The sequence below is a fragment of the Microtus ochrogaster genome, linkage group LG2 (assembly GCF_000317375.1).
Source record: "Microtus ochrogaster isolate Prairie Vole_2 linkage group LG2, MicOch1.0, whole genome shotgun sequence".
NCBI lineage: Eukaryota > Metazoa > Chordata > Mammalia > Rodentia > Cricetidae > Microtus > Microtus ochrogaster.
In genome coordinates this window covers 53,451,618-53,465,196 of record NC_022028.1, presented here as the reverse complement: position 1 = coordinate 53,465,196, position 13,579 = coordinate 53,451,618, and the positions used below count along the sequence as shown (strand labels likewise).

The following is a 13,579-nucleotide window of genomic DNA, read 5'->3' as shown; positions in this document are numbered from 1 at the left end:
CATGCTTAATCTCGTATGTCCTCAGCTTCAAAAAAAAAAAAAAAAAAAGAGAAAAAACTCCCCATCCATCTCCCGCACCTCTCCACGACTACCTGTTGCCATGGTGATGAAGACGGGCTCCTGTTGAGGCTCCGGCTGTGGTCGCAGCAAGCTAGAGAGGCTGAAGACGGTGCTGGACACGCTGACCAGCAGCCAATCCCCATCCAGGGCCCGTGGGCAGCTCCGCTGCGGGATCAGATGTCTAGCCCAATTCGCGGAGGCGGGGAACGGGATGAAGCGGCTCATCTCGCAGTGTGGCGTGGGGGCGCCTGAGGGGTACCGCCTGAAGGCAGCCAGGAGCATTCCCGCTGGGTCTGCGGGACCGAAAGGGTACAACGGTAGTCTGGCTGGAAACGTGCTGACCATACACAGACTGGAATGCACATACTAACAAAGTACTGAGAGACTTAGGGAGAACCCAGACATATTTACAAAGGGGAAACTGGGGCCCAGGGCCCTACGTGAGCTAAAGAGGCGATAGATGGCAGGTGAGTTCCGAAGACTCACCATCCACCTTGAAGTATAGCTTAGGGTCAAGATCTGGCCGGGGCGGTGGACCCATGGGACCCTGGCGCAGCAGCAACGAGCCAGGTTTCTTGTTTAGGCTACCCCGACCTGCATCTTCCACGAACCAGCACTCAATCGCAGCTGGTCCAGCCGAGACGGCGGTCACCAGGCCTGGGGGAGAGGGGCTCCAGTGACCAGGATGTCCACTGACCTGCCCCGCCCCTTCGGGAGGGAGTTGGAACTCCTCTCCTTCCCAGTGCGCCTTTTCCTAAACATGAAGAAATGGGGTTCGCTCACCCAAAGCCACAGCGACAAGCAGGGGCAGAGGCTTCATGGCGCTGCGATCTCCTCTACTCTGTTCTCGGCTTCCCCCTTTCACTTTCATTTTCCTCCAAAAGCCAGCGCAAGGGACCGGAAATTCCCGCTCGGTCAGGTGAGGGCTTGGCCGCCCGCTGCAGGCACGCAGCCCACAGGGCCAAACGAGATCGTGACACCCTGCCTCCAGCTCTGCCCCTCGGTGCCCTGCACACCCTCCTGGATCACCCAGCAGCGCCAACTTTTGAGTCCTTTAGCAACCTAGGCTCCGCCCTCCGGCTGCGTCCTCTCAACGCCACCGCCTTTAGAAGCTTTACACCCGCGTTTTCCGACCTCCCCGACCGGTGCCAGGTCCCAACAAACACAGAGGGGCTATCGGGAAGCCAAGTGAAGTGACCAATAAATATTTTAATCACCATTAAAAATTAAAACCTATACTACGCGACTCATTCCTTGTCTCCACCCACTTTCACGAAAACCCGATTGGAATCTCCCTGGGAAAAGCGGCTGGTACAGAAATAAGGGGCGCATCCTTCAGGAGGGGAAATGATAAGACTCGGAAGGCCTCGTCCCACAACACAAACACAGACCAGGCACAAACCAGCACAACCTGACCGTTGACCCTGTGATTCCGGGATGCTCAAAATGCCCCCTTTCCACTCCCTCATCGTGTGGGCCCTATTCTGTAAAGGTGGGGCACTGGTGTGCCCAAGAGAGAAGAAAAAAGGTTTACTTCCGGAGATACCGAGGGAAGAGGCTGAGGAATGGAACCTACTGGCAATGGTGCACCCTAGGCCCTCTCCAGAATATATACAAGTCCACAGAGGTAAGGGAAGACAGTGTAGTGGGAACAACTCTGGGGGCCACGTTGCCTTTTAGACTAAGCTCCCCACTGCCAGCCCTTCAGTGCGCTCCTCCGCCCCCACTGAAATCCATCTCCACCTTGTGCACGCTGGGTGGGGACCAGACACGCCTATGAGATGGGGGTGTGGCCGAATTCGCCTCATCGCCATTGCCCCCACCCACTCCGGAAGACTCCCTCTTAGGTTGCAAGGCAGGCCCAGTAGGAGCCCCGGATCCCGGTCCTAATGCGGCCCCGCCCCCGCCCATCCGGTGCCGGCGCTCACAGTGTCCCCGGTGCCGCATGAAGCTGTCCCGCCACATGAACTTCTTGGCGCAGACGCTGCACTCATAGGGCTTGAGGCCTGTGTGCGTCTTCATGTGCTCAGTCAGGTGGTGCTTCATCTTGAACTTTTTGTTGCACACCGGGCAGTCGAAAGGTCGCAGGTTGAGATGCATGTTCACGTGCCGGTCCCGCATACTCTTATGCGAGAAAGCCTTCCCACAGTGGCACAAAAAGATCTTATTCCCGTCGCTGCTGCCCGTCCCTCCAGGGGCCCCACCAGAGCCACTTGGTATGCCTAGACCCACGGCAGAGGTGCCCCCCAGGGTCACTGCCCCGTGTTCTGCTGGGTTCCCCGGTGGCTGGCCTGGAGCCTGTGAGGAGGATGGGAATACCAAGATCTGGTTGCCCGGCACATCCAAAGGAAGGAGGGGTCTTGGAGGGTGGGTGGGGGTATAGGAGGAGGGGGTGGGTCCTCCTGAGTCATCAAGCCCTGCTCCGGCCCCCCCACCCTCATAGGGGCCGAAGTCATTGGAGGACTCACAGAAGTTGACCTGTTCCTCCCCTTTGACTGGAGGCTCGGTCAAGGTCCGCACATCACTGATACTGAGCGTAGCCTCAGGCTCTCCCCCTGGAGGAACCCCGGAGCCACCCCCCAGTTCTTCATCCTCGTCATCCTCACAAGTCAACACTAGATCTTCCTCTTCCTCCTCATCCTCTAGCTCTGGATCTTGGTGAAGCAGAGAGGCTGGCGCAGGGCAATTTCTACCTCGTTTCACATATACCCAGTGTTTCTGTGGCACTGCACCGGCAGGCATGCAGGGAGGCCTCCGGAGCCCAGCCCCGGGGGCCACGGCCCCCCTCCCGTCCCCACCATCATCACACAGCTCGTCTGCCTCCAGCAGCAACTTTCCAGAAGTGGCACCCATGCTGCCAACCACAGGGCCTGGGAAGCCAGGGCCACCATCTCGACGGTTCCCACAGCCAACTGCTGACGCTACAAAGGTGTCTTGGGAGGAAGAGGAGAACTCGGCGGACTCCCGGGGGCTGAAGTAGTTGCTACTGCTAGGGGACTGATTCTCACTGGCCCGGCTGGAAGCATGGGAGCGGACGGAGCCCATGGTGGCCGGGGCTCCAGCGCCCGCACTCCCTGACGGGACACTGGCACCAGGGACGGAGACAGAGGGGGCTGCGGCAGTGGTGACCGTGGTGGTAGTGGCTGAGGAGCGACCCTCCCGAAGGAGCTCCGTGCACTTGTCCACGATGTGCCACATCTGGAGGACCGAGCCCACCGTGAGGAAGTTGACGATGTCAGCAGCGGCCATGCTGAGGCGGCCGGTGTACGCCGAGGCCAGGACCGTTTCAAACGCACCCGGGTCCATGACGCTGGGCAGCGAGATGGAGGTCATGCCTTTGAGTAAGACCTGGTCGTGGAAGTAAGGAGAGGAGGCGGCCAGGACAGCCCGGTGTGCACGAAACTCGCGGCCCTGCACTCGGATGGACACATCGCACAGCTGCCCCTGGAGCCGCTGCTGGTTGAGGGACTCCAGGAGGGCACTGGTCACTTCAGGGAACGACACGTGCACCACTGCAGCTGCAGGCAGAGGCAGCGGCGGCGGAGCCAGCGAGAGAGGCAGCGGGAGAGCCGCCCCACTGGGTGACAGAGGAGATGGCTCCATGTTGCGGGAGGAGGAGATACCCCCCCAGCCACAGGAACAAAGGAAAGAAGAGGGCGGCCGGGGGGGTCTCTGGGGGGAAAAAGAGAAGAATGATAGGATTTTGAAAAGTCACAGCCCGTCACAGCATAAAAACATTGTGTCAGCCTTAGAACTGGGGTAGGTGTACCTTTCAACCCCATGGGACAGATGAGGCAACTGAGGCTCAGAAGGATTAAGGCAGTCATCCAAGTGCGGCCATCAAACGACATCAAACCGCAGGCAGCGCTAGCAAAAGAAAAGTATCCCGATCCAGTTAGTGCGCGTTCCTAGGTTAGGAAAGCCGGGGCTCTCGGGGGATGGCCGTCCACCCTATGCACGGCCGCCTCTCCTCCAAACGCGCACCTCCCTGGCGTGCTGTACCTACTTCTTGGGGCGAAGGGGTGTCCCCCTCAACTCTCGGGCCCCTCCCCCTTCCGCCCCCAGCTACTGCCGGGCTCCGCCTCCTGGGCCCCCGACCCCGCCTCATGTCTGCCCCCGCCCCCGAACCCCGCCCCCCCCCCCGCCCCAAAGGCGCCCTGGACGACTCCCCGACCCGAGGGGGACCCCCCAGCCCCGCGCATCACCGCTTACCTGGCCGCGCGCCCCCGGCCCCCCCTCACTCGGCGACCAGAGCCGCAGCCCCGGCCCCTCCCGCCGCCATCTTGTGCCGATTCCCTCCGCCCTCCGCCTCCGCTCCGCCTCCCGGACCTGCGACCTTAAAGGCGCAGGCCAGCACCCCTCCCGTGCCGCTGGGCAAAACTCGACCGACGCCGACGCTTCTCCTTTAAAGGACCAGCGCGCCAGTTCACCTTAAAGGTGCTAGGTCCCCTCCGCCGCTGCGGACCCAGGACTTGGTTTGGCCGAAGCCTTCGTTCCCCTTTAATCCTCCAAGCCTGCCTTTTCCCACTGACGACCAGTACCGGCTTCCGCTGCTCAGGCTCCACCCCGAGCGGTGGACATAAGCGGCTCGCGGGATCTAACAGCCCTCTTCCCAGCAAATGACAGTGCCCCTGAAGCCCCGCCTCATCTCGGATTGGCCAAATAACCTTGAGGCGGCCCCTGATTGGCCTTTTCACTCAACCGCTCCAACTGAGAAAGTAAGGCGGCTTAGAAAGGCTTCCGAAGCGCCAATCTTCTCAAGCGCCTAAGGGAAGGCTTAAGGAAGGGTGATGAGGGCGCCCGAGAAGGTGTCCCAGGGCCAGGCTAGTAAGGGCAGATTCGGACCTAACCAAGAACCAGGCGACAGCTGTCGCAGCAGAAAAACAAGGTAAAGACAAGAATACAGTAAGAAAAGAAATTCATTGTTTATTAATGTGTCTGTGTAAAACTTAAAACATCTGATGTTTTTCTCAAAAGAAACACCACCAAAAGGGGAGGAGCTCAGTCCATCCTTTGCTCAGTCATCTGCCTCTCGCCAACTTCCAACAGCCATCCAAAACATTCCGGAGACAGGAGCGAGGGAGGGAGGCTGCTAATCCGAGTCTGACAGCACGATGATCTCTTCGGGATCGCACTGCGTGGCCACACTCATCTGCACAAGTCAGGAGGAAGGAGTTAGATTAAAAACTAGGAAGGTCAAGACAGTGTGGTGGCACATGGGAGAGAGGCAGGCTGATCTCTGAGTTTGGGGCCAACTTGGTCTACACAGAGTTCCAGGACAGCCAGAGCTACATAGAAAAGACCCTGTCTCAAAAACAAAACAGAACTAGGAAGGAGGGCTGGAAAGACAACCCAGCTGCTCTGCAGAGAACCTTGGGTTTGGTGCCAGATTCTCATGGCAGCTCCCGGCCTTCCGTAACTCCAGTTCTTGAGGACCAGATGCCCTCTCTGGCCTCCGTGGGCAGCAGGCACAAATGTGGTACACAGACATACAAGCAGAGAAAGCATCTTTTCACATAAAGCAAACCAGTTTTTTTGTTTCGTTTTGTTTAAAACAGGGGTCTCACAAGGCATGGTGGCACAGGCCTTTAATCCCAGCACTCAGGAGGCAGAGACACACTGATCTCTGTGAAGGTCAGCCTGATCTTCAGAGTGAGTTCCAGGACAAGTTCCAAACCTACAGAGAAACCCTGTCTCGAAATGGGGGGAAACAAGGGTATGTAACCTTGACTGGCCTGGAACTCACTCACTGTGTAGACAAGACAGTTGGCCTTGAACTTAAGAAATCTGCCTGCCTCTGCCTCCTAAGTGCTGGGGTTACAGGCATAAGACACTATGCTGTGCAAAATAAACCTAAACACAGAGACACACACACAGGACAGGGAAACGGAGGCGGCAGGTGCAGCACCTGCAGAGAGGCAAGGGACAGTAAGAAATGAATTCTCGGGGGGACACAGCAGCCCCAGCTTACCTTATAAATACAAGGTCGGGGAAATGGAGACTGAGGAGTTTGGGCTCTCAGGGATGGAAAGGGGCTGCAGAGGGAGCTGGTCACCAGGCCATGGCTGGGAGAGTCCACCCTTGTGGAGGAATCAGCAACAGGAGCCAGGGAGGCCAAGGGGGTCCATTCGCTCTTCCCATTTCCCTGCTGAGCTGTTTGCTTCTCTAGATAGCTAAGGGTAAAGAGAATGAATTAATGAATGGATAGGAAGGGGCCTGCGCTGCAGAGGGCCCGGTGTGAGCTGGGTCTGCTATCAGAAAGCCCCAGCTCCTTGCCTTCCTTCTTCCTCTGCCTGCTGTTACCTGTCTTCTAATGGTCCAGATCCCAGTTGCTTCTTCTCCTTCCGAGATCTCTTGCAAGGGGGACTGGAATCTTGCCAAGTGTGAGAAGAGACACGCCCATTGAAGGATGTAGAGGTAACCACATCTGCCCCATTTTCCAAGATGGGAGGGAGGGAGTCTTCTGACTGTTTCCTGGAAAAGGAAATGTCCCCTTCCTCAGGGGATGGGGTGGCATCCTCAGGCAAGGCTTCAATCTCTAGCTCAAAAAGCCGGGAGCCAGGACTCTCTTCTTCCAGGAGCTGTTCCCCACTGCTTTCTGCATCCACGCTGGGAGGGTCTGGGGATTCTCCCAGGGGCGAAGCTGATGCTGCTGGCCCTCTAAGTCCTTTGTTCCTCTGCTCAGCAGGAGACCTGAGCTCTTTCATTGGTTCAGATGGGGACCTGGGGCCATCTCCTTCATTATCTGGAAAAGAGAGGGGTGGCCTGAGGACTGGGGCAGGGGTGTGTGTGCAACGGAGCTGGGGGGTGGGGGGTGGCGGCCCAACAGAGCAGAACTGACCCAGTGAGCTGTTCTGCTTACACATGTACCTCCTCCTTCCTCTTCTTCATCAGTCCCCTGATCTTCCTGCAACTCTTCTAGATCCTCATCTTCATCTTCAGTGGCCTCTTCCTCCTCCTCCTCTTCTTCCTCCTCTTCCTCCTCCTCCTCACTTTCCTCCTCCTCTTCCTCCTCCTCCTCAGTCTCAGCTCTGGAGGTAGTAGGGCACTCCTGGGACGCCAGTCCACTAGGACCCTGGGGAACAAAGGAGTCTCTGTAAGGAATCCCTTTTTCCAGAACTCTAGGGAGGCAGGTCACAAATCTCCACCCCCGAGGGAGGACTTGGTTCTTCCCGTGCTTCCACACACTGCTCCATAAGCCCCCTGGAAGCCCTGGTGGCCAAGGCAGGGAGAAGACATGATCTGACAGGTGCTGACCCTTCCATACCTCACCAGAATCCAAGCAGGCTTTGGGAGAGCCTGGAGACCGGGAAGAGGTGCCCAGGAGCCGAGCTCTTCTCTTCTGTCTCTCGTCCTCCTCGCTCCGGTCCTGCATCACTGCATATTTAGAGATGACTTCATCCAGCCGGTTCATGGCCAACGTCCGATTTTCCCGAAGGCGGCGAGCCAACGTGGGATCTGACAGTGCAGGGTCAATGCCTGTGTGAGAAAGCGGGGTCAGAGCGCGCAGCCTCTGTGACCTAACGGACCCTTAGAAGGCATCCCAGTGGCTTCCTACCTGGCCTGTAGTCATCTGTGAGATGGCAGCCAAAGTTGTAGATGAGGTCAAGGTGCCTGCGCTCCTGTAACCTGACACCCACATCCCGGAAGGCATCCTGAGCCATGACCTGGAGCTGCTGCCGGGGAAGGCCCAGACTGTGCCTGGTCACTGCCCTCTCCACAGCCCTCAGCACATCCCCATAGTCGGGAAAGGCGTCCGGCCCTGGCTTGTTGATGAGCCGCTCGATGCGCCTGTTGACCTCTGGGTAGCGGGTGCCACGGTAAGGGATTCGCTGCTCTATGACCCGGCCAGTCAGAGAAGAGCAGCCCTTCAACTCACACAGCCTCCCAAAGAGGCGGATCAGTTTCCGCTTCAAGCGGGCCTCCTGCATATACGTGGAGTCTGGGTCATCCAGTTCTGAGAGATCCAGCTCCTTCTCCTGCAGCCGCCGTATCTCTGCCACATACAGTGCCAGCAGCTGCTCCAGGCGCTGGATCTGCCTCCGGGAACCACGGGTCTTTGAGGCCTCAGAGGCGGTGTTCTCAGCAGTTGTCAGGTCGGAGGAGGGAGCAGAGGGAGGGTTATCACCAGAGGATTCGCTGGGCGCTGAGGCTGGACAAGCCAAGTTCAGTTTCTTCTTGCTTGAGTGCGCCTTAAGAACAGTGCAGAGCTCGTTAATGTAGACATAGAGCTTAGCTGGCCGGTTCCGAGCCCGAGACAGAACCCGGGACAGGATGTTGCAGAACTCTGCAGAGGCCAGAAACAGAGACTGGGCACGCTGCTGCACTTTGTAGAGGAACGGGACCACCTCAGGGTGGTCCGCTGTCTGCATCTTACACAGTTCAAGGAACTGGAGAGAGTTCATGGGAACGGTGGGAGACAAGGAAGGCATAAAAAAAAAATGGAATTAGTGGGAAAGCCAGAACAATAGCCAATCCAACCCCCTTCCCCTTCCATCTTCCCTAGCAGGTCATAGAGGATCACACCTTTAATCCCAGCTGTCAGGAAGCAAGTGTTCCAGGCAGCCAGGGCCACAGAGACCCTGTCTCAAAAACAAAAGGAGACTTCTCAGAAGCTTACCTCTTCAAACAGCCTCTCGTTCTCCAGCTTGTAGCACTTTCTGCCACCTGACTGACTGCTTCCTCCATCCCCATGGGACTCAGAGGGACCAGAGGCTTCTGGCCCTGGTGAGACAGGATTGGAGGGCAGGTGGGAGGGCCCCGGCTGTGCGGCTGCTTCATCCTCGTCATCATCGTCCAGCACGATGACACTGTCAGCGGCGGCCATGGGGGATCAAATCCCCCTAAGGGGGGAAGGGTTGGGAAGGTCAGAGTTCTGGAAGGGAAGGGGCCACAGGAGGAGCACGACCTGCAGGGCCCCGCCCCATCACGTACCCCCACCTGTCTTCAACAACTACCAGTTTAAAGCAGTTCTGGGGCAAACCTCCCGTAGAATCTTAAATCCCCACCCTGAACTCCACCCCTCAATTTCCGGTCTTTCAGTTGTGTTTTCCCCTCTCTGTCAGCTGGAAAGTTCTTTCTCACTCCCCGTTCCAGTGAAAGGTCCCACGCTGGCCTCTGAGTTTCCCTGACTCTGTCCACAAAAATGAAACCCCCATCGGTGCCACCTCCGCCCTCAAACACAACAACGTCTCACTCCGAGTTTTTCCTTTTTGTTTCTTTTTTTGTTTGTTTGTTTGTTTTTCAGGACAAGGATTCTCTGAGTAGGCCTGGCTGTCCTGGAACTTGCTCTGTAGACCAGGCTGGCCTTGAACTGACAAAGATCCCCCTTCTTCTGGCTCCCGAGTGCTGGGATTAAAGGCGTGCGCCACCACCGCCTGGTTTCTGCGAGTTTTTCCCTAACTCCAACTCTTGACTGCCAGGTGAAGCCCAATCAGTCCCCTCTCCCCTCCTACAGCTCTGTCCATGTTCCATCTTCCATTGGGATTCCTCAAACCGGGACTTTAGGCTGGAGATTTCCACCTTAAGTCCCCTGCCTCTCACCGCACTCCGGTCCCCCCCGCCCCCATTCTCTGACTCAACCGACAGAGAGCTCACCACCGGGCACTCCTGATAACCTGGGCTCCCAGCCGCAGGTGGGGCCAGTCTCCTGGATCAGCTTCCCGCCAAGTGCCCCCTCCCCCAATTCAGCCCTAGGCCGCCTCACTCCTCCTCGGGGCTGGCAAGGTACCATACAGCTTGCCCCTCTAGGCTCGGCACTCAGGTCCCGCCGATCCCTCGCCCTCGCCACTCCTGCCCCGCCAGTCCCGCTCCGCGCACGGCCCGGCCCCCACCTCTGGAACGGTCCCTCGAGGATCCCCTCACCGCGGATCACAGAACCTCGCATGGTTCCCTCCGCCTTCCTTTCCCCCAACCCCCACCGTAGGCCCCACTACGGACCGGAAGCCGTAGAGTTTCCGCCAGCAGCACCTGCGGGCGGCCATGTTGCTGTACGGGACTCAGTCCTCTTGTTAGCCGGAAGCGTCGCTTGACCCGCCCACCTAGGATGCAGCTCCCAGTGCTCAGACGCTCAGGGGGGCGGGGCTTTGGCACTCCGGTACGGGGCACGCCATGTTGCCGTACGGCACTGGCCTGGCCTGTACAACCCTCCTCGGGGAAGGCGTGGAGCTCTCTGCACCTGGTGCCTGCCGAGTCCCCCGGACCAGTCGGACCTCCCCGACGCGATCTGGTCGAGGGCGGGGAAGATCTAACCCCTGCTCCTAGAAGGGGAAGGAACACCCGCACGGTACCTAAGGAGCTGGGCTTTCTCCACAGCTGTGCGTGGCCCCAGGGAACGAAATAAATTTTTTTGCCTGTGCTGGGTTGGTGTAAGCCTGACACTCGCTACCGTGCTCTCTCTCTCGGGCCCCGGGTTCCCGTCCCTTCCCGAGGCGCCGCGCAGATGGAGGCGGTCAGGGGCGGACGGAATGAGCACAGCGCGCCGCGCGAGTGAGGTATTGTTATTATTGCCGTCGGTGAGCGCTGCCCACGCGGCACTATAGACGTGGAGCCCGGCCCTCTGTTTCTCCGTGGGTCATGCTGACCAGAAGGCTGTGCTTCACGGTGGGGTTCGCAGGGCCTGAAGCGGGGCGCCGGACAACCTGGCGCGGGCTGGCAGAGAAGCCGCGTAAACTGTCCCTGGGAGCGCGGAAGATGAAAAGAGGCTCATAAAATTCCTCGGGGCGTCTCCTCCCGGAGCTGCGGAGAAAAGAGGGGCGGGAGACCCGTTGTGACGTCCGCCAGCTAGCGAGGCGAGGCCCGCAGGTATGCTGGTGAGGAGGCCAGAAATGAACACCCCTGGCGCTAAGATCGCCCCTCTGCCTCCTTCCACGTTCCTCAGGTGGTGGACATCTTGCCTATTCGCGGAACCGAGAAGCCCAGTGGTTCGCAGAGGACCCGAACCTCAAACTCAATAAAAACAAAAACACCCCACCTCGCTTCTTGTCCAGCCCTCTGAGCTTATGGCATTTAAATTGGGAAACAGGGGCTGGAGAGATGGCTCAGTGGTTAAGAGCATTGCCTGCTCCCAAAGGTCCTGAGTTCAATTCCCGGCAACCACATGGCGGCTCACAACCATCTGTAATGAGGTCTGGTGCTCTCTTCTGGCGTGTAGACATACACAGACAGAATATTGTGTGCATAATAAATAAATAAATATTTTAAAAAATGGAAAACAGAAAAGTTCTTCAAGGCCGGGCGGTGGTGGCGCACGCCTTTAATCCCAGCACTCGGGAGGCAGAGGCAGGCAGATCTCTGTGAGTTCGAGACCAGCCTGGTATACAGAGCTAGTTCCAGGACAGGCTCCAAAGCCACAGAGAAACCCTGTCTCGAAAAACCAAAAAAAAAAAGAAAAGTTCTTCAATAGTTAACGGAACTCTAAAGATAATGAAGGATTTATTTCCATACCCTTGGGTTTCTCAAAATGGGTTTTCCTGAGTGGATGCCTGAAATGAAGGTTCCCCATCTTTTCATAATTGTTTATTTTCTGTCTTATGTCTGTGTGTGAGTTCAGGGGCCTGAGGTGAGAAGAGGTTGCTCTCGCAGGTTCTCAGGACCTACATAAAGACTCAATCACCTGTAACCCCGTTCCCAGCCATCCAATAGGCATGCTCGTGACGAACATACGTGCAGGCAGGCAGGACATCCGTACGCACAAAGTAAAATGAATATTTTTAAATTAGTAACTGCCGGGCGATGGTGGCGCACGCCTTTAATCCCAGCACTCGGGAGGCAGAGGCAGGAGGATCTCTGTGAGTTCGAGACCAGCCTGGTCTACAGAGCTAGTTCCAGGACAGGCTCCAAAGCCACAGAGAAACCCTGTCTCGAAAAACCAAAAAAAAAATAAAAAAATAAAAAAAAATAAATTAGTAACTAAGAGCCGGGTGGTGGTGGCGCACGCCTTTAATCTCAGCACTCGGGAGGCAGAGGCAGGCGGATCTCTGTGAGTTCGAGACCAGCCTGGTCTACAAGAGCTAGTTCCAGGACAGGCTCCAAACCCACAGAGAAACCCTGTCTCGAAAAAAAAAAAAAATTTAGTAACTAAGCAAGCTGACGGCAAGTCCTAGGCTGAGGGGACGTGGAAGAAGACAGGATGGAAGGAAGGAAAGCCCAGGACCGTGGGGAAACATCTTCCATGGGAGTGAGGGGGGGGGGTGAGGGAGTAATGGAGGTGAAAACGGCAGGATAAAGTACATATGAATAATACAAACATGGGTTTGTGTTGTTTGCACACTTCTGTTCTTGCAATAATTGCAGCTACTCAGAACTGCGGGTGTTTTGCCTGCATGTATGTATATACACCCCCGTGTGTCTGATGCTCACAAAGACCAGAAGATGGAGCAGTTGGGGGAAGGGAAGCCCAGAGCTGGAGCGGGTCTGGATGTTTAGGGAAGAGGTGAGAGGGGCCAGGATGTTAGTAATTGGGGCTTTGAAAGAGATAACAGGTATTTATGGATGGGGACTGTAGGAACCTGGGGGCTAGCGTGGGTTCTGGTACGCTGAGAGTCACCACGCACACATGTCAATGGAGAGCCATCTGTCCCTTCCAGAGGCAAGGGACATCAGTCCTCTTTGCAGACAGGAACCTGTTTCACAAATTCTTGAGGAATTCTGACTTTTATCTGTCTGCCAGAAACCCTTCTATAGCCCAGTTTGAGGTGGGCCAAGATGATCACTTCTGGACATATGCACAGCCTGAGACCAAACTTGTCCCGCTGTGTCAATCCCCAAGCGGTAGTTGAAGAAGCCTAAGTCAGAACACCACAGAGACACCTGCACGTCCATGTTTATTGCTGTAGCGCTCCCAAAAGCTGGAAGATGGATGCAACCTAAATGTCCATCGACAGACAAAGAACTGTGGTACACACATATATACTGGGGTCTCATTCAGCCAGGAAGAAAATGTGACATTTGCAGGAAAGCAGAGGAAATGGAAATCACTCAAGAAAATTAAGCTATATTCAAAAGAATAGATTATCCCTTTTATTCTCTCATATGTGGGAATCTGGATTTAAACTTTATATACCGTATGTATACAGAGGGCTGTGTGTGTGTTCATCTGTGTGTGTGCTTGTGTGTGTTCGTGTGTGTGTATGCTTGTGTGTGTTCATGTGTTTGCTTGTGTGTGTGTTCATTTGTGTGTATATGCTGTGTGTGTTCATGTGTGTGTGCTTGTGTGTGTGTGTTCATGTGTGTGTATGCTTGTGTGTATGCTTGTGTGTTCGTGTGTGTGCTTGTGTGTGTGTTCATGTGTGTGCTCGTGTGTGTGCTTGTGTGTGTATGCTTGTGTGTTCGTGTGTGTGTATGCTTGTGTGTGTGTTCATTTGTGTGTATATGCTGTGTGTGTTCATGTGTGTGTATGCTTGTGTGTGTGTTCATGTGTGTGTGCTTGTGTGTGTGTGTTCATGTGTGTGTATGCTTGTGTGTGTTCATTTGTGTGTATATGCTGTGTGTGTTCATGTGTGTGTATGCTTGTGTGTGT

The 13,579-nt window shown here is 56.2% G+C and overlaps 3 protein-coding genes across 6 annotated transcripts in view; all 3 read right to left on the bottom strand.

Moving 5' to 3' along the window:
- The window catches only part of Tapbp (TAP binding protein), an 8,107-nt gene extending 6,932 nt beyond the window's left edge, over positions 1-1,175 (bottom strand). Inside the window, exons 1-3 of the mRNA XM_005360402.2 lie at positions 844-1,175; positions 547-717; positions 93-353 (exon numbers count right to left, since the gene is read on the bottom strand). Of these exons, the coding sequence (XP_005360459.1) occupies positions 93-353; positions 547-717; positions 844-931 (520 nt within the window). The 5' untranslated portion in view covers positions 932-1,175. The remainder of the gene's footprint in view (positions 1-92; positions 354-546; positions 718-843) is intronic.
- Positions 1,176-1,249: 74 nt separating this feature from the next.
- Positions 1,250-4,589, bottom strand: Zbtb22 (zinc finger and BTB domain containing 22). Of its 3 annotated transcripts, none has more exons than XM_026785627.1 (3): positions 4,491-4,589; positions 3,830-3,927; positions 1,250-3,732 (listed from the first exon to the last, which is right to left on the bottom strand). In XM_026785627.1, exon 3 carries the CDS (start codon positions 3,661-3,663, stop codon positions 1,765-1,767), a length of 1,899 nt encoding a protein of 632 aa, XP_026641428.1. In that variant the 5' UTR covers positions 3,664-3,732; positions 3,830-3,927; positions 4,491-4,589; the 3' UTR covers positions 1,250-1,764. The 3 variants fall into 3 exon arrangements, with proteins under 3 accessions (XP_026641428.1, XP_013206582.1, XP_026641429.1); XM_013351128.2 differs by lacking the exon at positions 4,491-4,589 and adding an exon at positions 4,273-4,342; XM_026785628.1 differs by lacking the exon at positions 4,491-4,589 and adding an exon at positions 4,045-4,069.
- A 372-nt stretch (positions 4,590-4,961) lies between these two features.
- Daxx (death domain associated protein) lies at positions 4,962-9,972 on the bottom strand. 2 transcript variants are annotated; one of them, XM_005360399.2, is made up of 8 exons: positions 9,894-9,972; positions 8,681-8,903; positions 7,619-8,450; positions 7,328-7,539; positions 6,931-7,135; positions 6,364-6,805; positions 6,032-6,233; positions 4,962-5,212 (listed from the first exon to the last, which is right to left on the bottom strand). In XM_005360399.2, the coding sequence occupies exons 2-8, from the start codon at positions 8,885-8,887 to the stop codon at positions 5,153-5,155; spliced, it is 2,160 nt and encodes a 719-aa protein (XP_005360456.1). In that variant the 5' UTR covers positions 8,888-8,903; positions 9,894-9,972; the 3' UTR covers positions 4,962-5,152. The 2 variants fall into 2 exon arrangements, with proteins under 2 accessions (XP_005360456.1, XP_026641427.1); XM_026785626.1 differs by having other exon boundaries at positions 7,619-8,252.
- Positions 9,973-13,579: the final 3,607 nt, after the last annotated feature.

Coding starts and splice junctions, on each gene's coding strand:
- Daxx (XM_005360399.2), bottom strand. CDS start 8,887: ATGGCCGCCGCTGACAGTGTCATCGTGCTGGACGATGATGACGAGGAT. Junction 7,136..7,327: donor CCTGCTTGGATTCTGGTGAG/GTATGGAAGGGT, acceptor TTTGTTCCCCAG/GGTCCTAGTGGACTGGCGTC. Junction 6,234..6,363: donor TCTGGACCATTAGAAGACAG/GTAACAGCAGGC, acceptor CTTTACCCTTAG/CTATCTAGAGAAGCAAACAG.
- Zbtb22 (XM_026785627.1), bottom strand. CDS start 3,663: ATGGAGCCATCTCCTCTGTCACCCAGTGGGGCGGCTCTCCCGCTGCCT.